Source organism: Xiphophorus couchianus, chromosome 17, assembly GCF_001444195.1.
Source record: "Xiphophorus couchianus chromosome 17, X_couchianus-1.0, whole genome shotgun sequence".
NCBI lineage: Eukaryota > Metazoa > Chordata > Actinopteri > Cyprinodontiformes > Poeciliidae > Xiphophorus > Xiphophorus couchianus.
This window is the reverse complement of record NC_040244.1, coordinates 9164657-9175328: the sequence shown is the minus strand read 5'-3', so window position 1 is coordinate 9175328 and position 10672 is coordinate 9164657. Positions and strand designations below refer to the sequence as shown.

Below are 10672 nucleotides of genomic sequence, written 5' to 3'. Positions count from 1 at the left end.
GGATGGATAAACGGATGGATGGATAAACAGATGGATGGATAAACAGATGGATGGATAAACGGATGGATGAATAAACAGATGGATGGATAAACGGATGGATGGATAAACGGATGGATGGATAAACAGATGGATGGATAAACGGATGGATGGATAAACAGATGGATGGATAAACAGATGGATGGATAAACGGATGGATGGATAAACGGATGGATGGATAAACAGATGGATGGATGGATAAACAGATGGATGGATAAACAGATGGATGGATGGATAAACGGATGGATGGATGGATAAACAGATGGATGGATAAACGGATGGATGGATAAACAGATGGATGGATAAACAGATGGATGGATGGATAAACGGATGGATGGATGGATAAACAGATGGATGGATAAACGGATGGATGGATGGATGGATAAACGGATGGATGGATGGATGATAAGCAGATGGACGGATGGATAAACAGATGGATGGATGGATGTTTAAGGTTAACGTTTTTGCTATGAATTTTCTCTATTTGCTTATGAAATTGTTCAGTTCATTTTCTTTAAAACAGTAAAAATCAAATCAGTTCACAGAATCCAAACTGAGACCAAAAATAATTAGGAAAAAACTTCCAGTTAGACGACGACACATAAAACACTTTAAAGAATCTAAACTTGCTCAAATTCAATTTCCAGAACATTTTTGAACAAATCTAACGTTTGGACACTTTGACTGAGGGAAAATAAAGTTTATTTAAATAATCGTTTATATTTTTCACCTTCACTTAGATCTCTGAATAAGTGCAGAACATAATTAATTTTACACCTCAGATAGTATCAGTCTTCATTTGCCATTTTAAAATCCATCCATCCATTTTCTGTTCACCCTTGTCCCTAATGGGGTCGGGAGGGTTGCTGGTGTCTATCTCCAGCTACGTTCCAGGCGAGAGGCGGGGTTCACCCTGGACAGGTCGCCAGTCTGTCGCAGGGCAACACAGAGACATACAGGACAAACAACCACGCACACCTAGGGAGAATTTAGAGAAACCAATTGACCTGACAGTCATGTTTTTGGACTGTGGGAGGAAGCCGGAGTACCCGGAGAGAACCCACGCATGCACAGGGAGAACATGCAAACTCCATGCAGAAAGACCCCGGCCGGGAATCGAACCCAGGACCTTCTTGCTGCAAGGCAACAGTGCTACCAACTGCGCCACTGTGCAGCCCATTTTAAAATAAAAATCTAAATATATGAGCATCTACACTTAATGGGACAGAATTTATTTTATCACACTGTGTGCAACATTTATGTAACCCGATGTTTCTGCTTGAAAACATCTGTTAAATTCACCTGTTAAACTGTTTCTTCCTCTCCAAGCAAAACCCATAAATAGAAAAATGACGCACGGGTCCCCAAAAAGCCGGACTCACGTGTTGCGCCTGCGCAATTTGCCGCCATCAATCCGCTAGGAGCGCTTATTTAACCCCGACCCGCAGCGGCAGCGGGGATGAAGACGCACCGCCCGCTCGCTCCGGTGACCGACGAAGCTGCAGCACAGTGCGGACACATGAAGACCGACGGCGCGGCGCAGGCGCTCGGCGGCAGGAAGCAGAGCCTGATCGAGGATGCGCGGCGGGAGCGCATCGGCAGCGGCTCCGCGGGGCCCTCCGCGGGGCCCTCCGCGGGGCCCTCACGGTCCGGGGACGTGGCCGTGTTCGAGGAGAAGCACGGCAGAGTCGCCGTGAGCGTCCTGTTCGCCCTCAGCAACGAGAAAAACTCCGGATTCTTTCAAACTGGGAAAATATTCGAGGTAAGATGATAAAAAAAAAAGTACTTTAATTCAGTCCTATGTTATTGTATTATGACTTCCTCGTATAAATTAGATTTTTTAAAACCTTTTTTATAAGGTGAAAATCCAGCTTAAAGAAAAATTAAATAATTATTTATTTTACTGAATTATTACATTATTTTTTTTATCTATTTGTATCATTCCATTATTATTATTTGTGTTTTTATCTGTGGTTTGCACTTTGGTGCATTTAATACCTGCTTTTAAAGTGTTTATAAATAAATTGACATTTGTTTTTAGCATATTATTAGTTAATATAAATGGTTCATTTATGAGAGCAAATTTAAGTTGAATCTAATCCAATCCAAGTTCATTAATAACTGAAAACATTTTATTTTATGATGAAGCTGCATCAAAACTAAAAGGGTTTGACAGAAAAGTTAAATGTAATGAATATTAATATTTCCCAATATTTTTCTAAAAATATTCACTAATAGATCGTTTCAACCACTTGAAACGTTTATTTGAGACTTGATTCCTGATTTATTTATGAATTTTATTCTCACTGAATCAATGTAGTTGTAAAATTGCTATTAATAACAAATCCATTGCTACATTTAGAGGCTTTTAGGTCAAAAACAAACCCAAGAAAGAGTCTTGATATAATCTCAAAGAATTTCTGTTAAATTTTACAAATAAAATGCTAAACAGAAATTTAACGGAAAAGAAAAAAATAAGAAAAACTGTAAAATACTGCCAGGAACAACTAAAACACATTAAAATCTTTTTACAGTCGTCTGTGATTTTCAAGCAAAACTTTAGTATTCAGTGCTAATTTGACTATTTCTGTGATTTAAGTTCAACCTAATTCAACTTTTAAACCATGAAATAAAGTTATTTGGTGTACTTTGTAAATGTAATTTTAGCTTAAGAAGAAGGACTGCTTTATATTTTGTATATCTTCAAAATGTTCTGCTAGTTCAAAATGAAAATTAAAATAACTTCTAAAAAAAAAAGGTAGAATATTTGAAGAGTTTGCTTTCTCAATTTATTTAATAATGCAAACATTTTATTTGACTGAATTGTCATCAAAATAAATTAATTCAGAATCCTGTTATGAAGATTTGTATGCAAAGAGAGCCTACAGATGTTAAATAGGTCAAAAACTCCAAGTGTGGAAAGTTAAAATCACCTAACAAATTTAGGAAGGCTGCAGATATATTTCTGCAATAAAATCGAGAATCAAGCATTTGAAATTAGAAAAATATTTTCAAAATATCCAATTTCCTGCTTTAGCTTTACCAATCCCAAAGTATTAAATGGAAAAGCGAACATCGTGTGCATATTTCTGGTCATTTAGACGTTTGAAGCCAAACTTCTCCATGTGGAGAGTCGGCCCAGGAGGAAGTCCAAGTTCGGCGGACTTCCTGATCTGGAGTTTTTCATGAGCTGTGAGGTCCACCGCTCGGACCTGGACGTGTTCATCAACTCGCTGAAACGGGTCGCCGATGATGTTCGCGCCGTGCCCGAGGAAAAAGGTAGGACCCCACAGGTGGGATTTACGGTAATATTTAGACTCTTTATGAATTTATTTGTGTTCCCTGTCTTTGCAGCTCCCTGGTTTCCTCGACAGATTAAAGACCTGGACAGGTGCAACCTGCTGATAACGAAATTTGATCCAGACTTACACTGCGATCATCCTGTGAGTGTTTATGTAAAATAATGCGACCTGTGTCTGATCTTTTTACGACAGTCTGAACAACACATATCAGATGTTTTTTCGGATGCGACCTTTTCAAAAGTGACCTGAATTTAAGCGGCCACGTCGCGTCCGTTCGACCTGAACGTCATTGATACTCGACAAACGTCACTATTCTGCGTCATGATACTCGCAAGCGAGAAGAAAAACAACAACCAATGAGGCGGACTACAATGAGGATTAAATCGTTGATGTGCTGGTTCTGGTCGGACAACAACTTAAAAATCATAACACACGCAAACACTGAGCTCTTCTTCTTTTTTGTGGCGGTTGGCAAAACTCTGAGCACGATCTCTATGTGTGACGTTACTGCGCCCTCTACTGCGCATGCGTGACACTTTCAGGTCACTTACAGTTCACACTGGAGATCACATACGAGTCGCATATATTTGGAAGTGACAAAAAATAAATAAATCAGATTTGACAAATCAGAATTGGGTCACTTCAGGCTGCAGTGTGAATGTAGCCTTATTTTTCTTCCAGTCAGTTCTTAATAAACTGGTGTTGGTGAACGATTTGAAGGTCCACCAACACTTCTTTATGGACTTTGGTTCCCTTTCTTACCGAGATTACAGAAAAAATGACTTTCAACGAATCTACTTACAAATACCAACAATGTCAAAGAAAAATTGTGGTTTACTGTAACGGCAGTCACAAAATAATCAATAGTCAATATTTTATTGTTAAATGCCAAGAAAATTACAACTGTCAAATTGGAAGATTGTGAAATCCCCAACTGTAGAGACTAAAAAATATAAAAGTATGGGATGGATATGATTTCATTTGTAAATACTATATATTTACAAATGAAAATTTATATTTTCAACCAGTTCTGTTTTGAATTGTGTGAACCTAAATAAAAATTACAAGTAATTTTGACTCATTGGGGGAAAATAAACAAATTTTGCACAGAGGTTTCTGCTCAAAGATTAAATCTAGGGGTAAATTAATCAAATTTCCTTCTTTTATGCAGGGATATAATGACTCAGAGTACAGAAAAAGACGAGCTGCCATCTCTGAACTCGCATTTAGATACAAACAGTGAGTAAAAATCTCTTAAACAAAGTCCGATATTGGTGATAAATTAAAAAAAGTTATCTCCTAAAACTGTCTCTGCTGCAGAGGCGACCCACTGCCCACGGTGGAGTACACAGCAGAAGAAATATCCACATGGTGAGCTACAAACGCTGTGCGAAAACGGTCTGAAAGGTGACAGAAGACGTGACGTTTGTCTGCTGCTTACAGGAGGAAGGTTTACCAGCAGCTGAGGAGCGTTTATCCCAGTCTGGCCTGCAGGCAGTTCCTGGACAGCCTACAGCAGCTGGAGGACGAGTGCGGCTACGGAGAGGATCGCATCCCTCAGCTCCGAGACGTGTCCGCCTTCCTGAAAGGTCAGAAAAAAGAAAGGATTTCTCTGGAAAACAAGGAAAAACATCTGTGTGGTGTTTTCCATCAGTCAAAGTCAATGTAAAATTTATTTATATTGCATTTTAAAGAGCGGATTTAAGACTGCGCCAAAATGGTGTATAAAACCGATAACACAATAGAATAAGTTGATGAAAAGAGAAAGAAAAAAAATACTGGAAACAATAAAATAGATCAAAATAAAATAAGAGCAATAACAAATAGATTAAATAAAAATACCTCACTTAAATTCCAATAAAAATACGTTTTAAAAAGTGATTTAAAATAAATGTAAAATATTAGTAATTTTTCATCACATCAGTCTGATAAAATTAGGCAGATATGAACAACTAATAGTTATTCTTATCTTGTTGCCGATTGTGTCTGGTTGATTTATTTATTTTATCCCTAAATGCGTTAAAATGGTAGTGAAATATACATAAGCTTGGTAAATATTGGTTATCAACCAGAACAGCAATATTAATATCGGATATCGACATCAGCCCATATTTTCATATCAGTTAGAAATTAGAAATATAACAATTAAATCAGCTACTGTTTCTTAAATTCTGGGGGAAGAAACAATGCACAAGAGATCTAACAAACATTTTTTATTCATAATGTTAATTTTCACCGTTTTTTATGTTATATATATATATATATATACATGAAAAATTTATATAACAGACCAGCATTAATAATCGCATAGAACTGGACAATCAGTTACAAATTTTTTTAAAAAAATCAGGTGTACAAAAAGTTTATGAGGTATGAAAACATTTGCAATGTATACTGTACATATCTCTGTGATCAATCAATACAATTTAATAAACATACAGAGAAATCATCAGTTTTTCCTTTCACTTGACTATCCTCTTCATTTGCACTTGTATATTACTGAAAAATTTACAGAAAATTGTCAAACATTGGTTGTAAATGATGCCTACTCCCACCTGCAGGTGGCAGTATATTTTACTATTACACTTATGCCAAGTACTTGATGTCAAGTTCTGGTCTGTAATCGAGTAGTAAAAAGTCACATTTACCGTCATATTTTTGCAAAATTCCTTGCAAATATTTCTAAATTAGCAATGTTTTGCAAAAAATTACAAAAGAAGTTAAATTCTGGAGGGAAGGATTGATGTGAAAAACTGGTGAATATGATTATTTTTAAAAACCTATCAAACGCAGAGACAGTTTTAACAGTTATCAATACTTTCTGTAACAACTGGCCCTTTAAGAACATTTGTGACCTTAATGTGGCCCAAAATGAAAACAGATTTTATATGGTTTCCATTTTGTTTGGACAGACAGGTGGGATGGGATAGAAAACACTGTAAGGCCGTTGAAAATCGAAGGAAGAGTAGAAATGCAATAATTCCATATTCCAAAAAGAATCCAGACCTAGACAAAACTTTCCAGGAAACTTTTTCAGGTTTCTTTCATGCTAAGTGTCTTAAGATATACCAGTCCCAAGCCCCTAAATATAGAAAACATCAACTTTTAAAAATTGGTGACTTTTGTCTACTTTTCCTCTGTGTGTTTAGAGAAAACTGGTTTCCAGCTGCGTCCGGTCGCCGGCTTGCTCTCAGCCAGAGACTTTCTGGCCAGTTTGGCCTTCAGGGTCTTCCAGTGCACCCAGTACATCCGACACCCGTCTTCCCCCATGCACTCCCCTGAACCGTGAGTTAGTTTTCCAGCATCAGACTCATTAAAGCATCTGTTCAGCTCACTAACTCGGTTCAATCTGCCCTGACAGGGACTGCTGCCACGAGCTGCTCGGACACATCCCCATGCTGGGAGATCGGGAATTCGCACAGTTTTCCCAGGTAAATATTCCCATATCTTTTTATTTTCATCAGTCAAGCTGTCTGTTTTTGCTTAAATCACCTCTAACAGTTTTTTTTACACCTTTTTGTTTGTTTCCAGGAGATTGGACTTGCCTCACTTGGAGCTTCAGATGAAGAGATTGAGAAACTTTCAACGGTAGGAAAGATATGAGTCTGCTGCCATCTAGTGGCCAAAAGCAGTAACTGCATCTCTGCACATAACGATGTTGATGTTTTCGATTTGTAGATGGGATAAAAGGAGTACGTTTCAGAGGAAAAAAAAATTCTCAAAAATTCTGAGATCAATTTAAGAAATTTCCTAGAAAAAACAAGGGCATTTTGAAGTTTGAAAAATCAAAAATTTCCAAGAAAAAAATTACATTTGAGGAATTTTTAAAAGACAATGTCAGAGATTTTTGGCAGAAATTTTCAACCTTACAAGATTAGACATTTGAGAGTTTTTTTTCTGTGAAATTTATTCTTTTTTCCTTCTTCTTATCTACAATGGCCCTAACACGCCATCGTACCTCTCCTCTCCAGTTATACTGGTTTACTGTGGAGTTTGGCCTCTGCAAGCAAAACAGTGAAGTGAAAGCTTACGGAGCCGGTCTACTCTCCTCGTATGGAGAGCTTGTTGTGAGTTTCTTTTTTTTTCACACACAAATAAGCGTTTGCTTGTTGTGCTGATGGTCCTTTCCCCCCCTCAGTACGCCCTGTCAAACAAACCCGAATACAAGCCGTTCAACCCAGAGGAGACGGCGGTGCAGCCGTACCAGGACCAAACCTACCAGTCGGTTTACTTTGTGTCTGAAAGCTTTGAGGACGCAAAGGTGAAGCTGAGGTACGTATTATGAGAAAAGTTTATAGAGAAGCAAATAGATGTGGAGATAATTAGACTATCTGCAAATTAAATCCCTGTCCACCTCTTGTCACAGGGATTAATCAGAGAAGCAGCCAAGAAAATTAAGAATCTCATGTATTCCACCAGTCTGTCCTCTATTGAGATTGAGAAGAAAGCTATAGTCATAACAAATCCACAAGTAGTCCTGTTTCCTGTTGGCCATGTAGGGAAAATAGCAAACGTCCAACTGAACAGACCAACATGCTATGGGAAACTTTTCTTAAGAAAGGGGAGGGAAGTTGGATTCAACCCTGGCAGGATCAATGAAAGCACTGAGATTAGGTTCCTCTTTCCAGCAGTATAACAACAAGAGATCCCATTAAGAATCTTTGGCAAGACTTGGAAATTGATGTCCATCGTCACTCCCCATTCAGTCGGACTAAAATTGGGCTAATTTGGTAAAAGGTCATTTTTTTCACCAGAAAAAAATTGTTAAATTAATTTGTACAAATTTTGAAAACAATGTCTAATATATCTCGAACTTCTATGGCCATTTCCTTCCTATGCAATTCTGCTCGGTTCCAATATCTTTCTCCCATTGACCTGGATTCCCTCCGGTAAAATTTCAACCGGGCCGACCAGCAAACAGAAGAAGTCGTGAACGATGAAACTGATCTTTTGCGCCATTTTACAATTGTAGCTTGCCTGTAGTTTTAGCAAGAGGAAGTGAACCAAGCCATTCAGTCCATGCAACAGGATGGTCGTTTACAGCGCAGGTAACGTCCAGTAAGCTTCATAGAGTTAAACTGGCGCGTTATATACGTCACAGCCAAACGTTAGCAACTGGGTAAAGTTTAAAACTTCAACAAAGTCAATGCCTCCAGAAAACAACCGTTTCTCAATAAGCGAGAGTCCAGACCTTCTGGCCGGAACCAAACCGTAGAATAAGAGGCTGGTTTTCACCAGGCTGCAATTCTACACTACTTTCTTCTGTTCTATGAATAAAATCCCAACAAAACATATGGAAGTGAGGAAATCTCCCTCCAGGGAATCCAAGAGTAATCCACAAACATCTCCTATGTAGGAGATTGGTCCAAAATTATGTTGCCACCAAGGCAGAGATTGCACAGGACTGATAACAAATGGGTACATGTAAATTTAGGTGAACACTGACGACTTGGTGACAAGAAACATGGCAAATGGTAGATTGGATTTTAATGGGATGTCCAAGGGGGGACAGCAGGAAACTGGTGCAAAGTGAAGATTTTCTGACACAATCCATGTATGAGGTTCTTTCTCATCCCAGAAAGAGGGATTCCTTCCAGTTCTGAGACCAATTGCTTCCATGAATGAAAAGAGAAGTCAAACACCATTCAAGAACAATTTCTTGGTGACAAATTGGCCTGAAAATTATGCAAAAAGACACTACACTGGTGTAACTAGCACAAACTTTGGCCACAATTGATGGAGACTATCGTTTCTACCAGTGAGGAAAGGAATAAGTCATCCATAGCATTTGTTTCTAAGCAGGCATAATATGGGCCAACCTTTGATCAGTGAAGCTATCTAAGGTTTCTGGACCTAAATATGCATTGGATGAATAAATTACCCCTCTTTTCTAAATCATTGATGTATTTAACATATTGTAGCCGTTTCCTGAGAAACAAGATGTAATGGATATAAATTTGTTTCTTTTTGACAGGAAATACTCTGCTAACATCAAGCGTCCCTTTGCAGTCCGCTACGACCCTTTCACTTGCAGTGTGGAGGTTCTGGACCAGCCAAGCAAGGTCCAGAATGCTTTGAGCCAGGTCCGAGAGGACCTGAAGACCCTCCACAGTGCTCTGGAGAAGCTCAGCTCATCCTAAAGATCAAAACTGGATCATCAGCAGATTCCAGAAACTTGAAGAAAGGCCAATTGATGATGTAAACTTTTCCATTCATAGAAAATCTGGACTAGACTTTTTTGATATGTGTATGAAAGGTAAAGATTATGTAAAAGAAGAAATAAATGTTTATTTTCATGAAATGTGTCCTCAAAAGTTCAGTTTTTACATTCAAAAGAGGCAGGAAAAGTTGCTGACGCAAGAAGAGTTGAAAGAAAAGGAGGCTTGTAGACCATTTTCTAGCTTCTAATTCCAAACCAACTGTTTTCATTTGGGAAATTCTTGGAAGCCATTTGTCTTTGTGTGTTTTTAAGCAAAGGGAAGGAGCTAATTATGAATGATTTGAGTATCGTGTTGCCTTTCTGCTGGATGGCTTTAGCCAACAGTGAGGCCCAGAACATTATCAGTACCAGGTCACAGAGACCTTGCAGTGAAACCGCAGCACGGTCTGCAGAGCTGCGCTGCTGACAGATGCTCTTCTCGCTTCGTTTCTCGCTCTGCGTGCGACTGGAGAGTTTTTTTTCCCCTTCGTTCTGAAAGAAGACCAACATTTGATTTCAGGCGACAGTGCGTATCGTACCAGCTCACTCCAGGGCTGTCCCTCAAGAAGATGGATCATCTTCATCTGCTGGATTCATGAAGAAACGGCGTCATCAAGACGTCAGTCGCGGTGATTTGGGAAGCGTTTCTTTTCCCATAATTGGACTCCACGGTAAATCAAACCTCCCTGGGAAAGCCTGTGTTTGCAGAAGAGGAAAAGATCTCACACTTTATACTTTAGTGAATCTCGTTCTACAATCATTCTCTCCCCAAAACCCACAAATCTTCCACAGAAGTTGTGTTTTCAGGATGCGAATCCAGAGCGCTAAACAAAAGCAGGTTGCTCCAGCAACTGGACAACCACAAGGAGGGATTTAGTTCAGTTCATTTGCCTTTCATGCGTCATCCAAGAAAAAGCGTCTCTTGTTCTGATGTCAGGGCAAGCCCATCTTAAAGCTGGCTAGGTTATCGCCCCTAGGCTGTAGACTAGGTCATCAAGTTCACTTTAACCTCAGGATTGAAGGAAATTATCCATCCATCCATTTTCTTGCACCCTTACAAAGACAATGGGGCAAAACACTGATCAAGTACGGCTTGTTTGTAAGGGCAAAATATCTAAATGTCAGCAGAATTTAG

At 38.9% G+C, this 10672-nt stretch overlaps 1 protein-coding gene across 1 annotated transcript; it reads left to right on the top strand.

Annotated features, from left to right (window-relative positions):
• Positions 1–1256: 1256 nt before the first annotated feature.
• th2 (tyrosine hydroxylase 2) lies at positions 1257–9639 on the top strand. Its single transcript, XM_028043279.1, has 12 exons — positions 1257–1798; positions 3138–3315; positions 3391–3479; positions 4510–4577; positions 4659–4709; positions 4782–4927; positions 6488–6623; positions 6700–6769; positions 6870–6926; positions 7310–7405; positions 7477–7610; positions 9313–9639. The coding sequence occupies exons 1-12, from the start codon at positions 1496–1498 to the stop codon at positions 9476–9478; spliced, it is 1494 nt and encodes a 497-aa protein (XP_027899080.1). The 5' UTR covers positions 1257–1495; the 3' UTR covers positions 9479–9639.
• The last annotated feature ends 1033 nt before the right edge of the window (positions 9640–10672 follow it).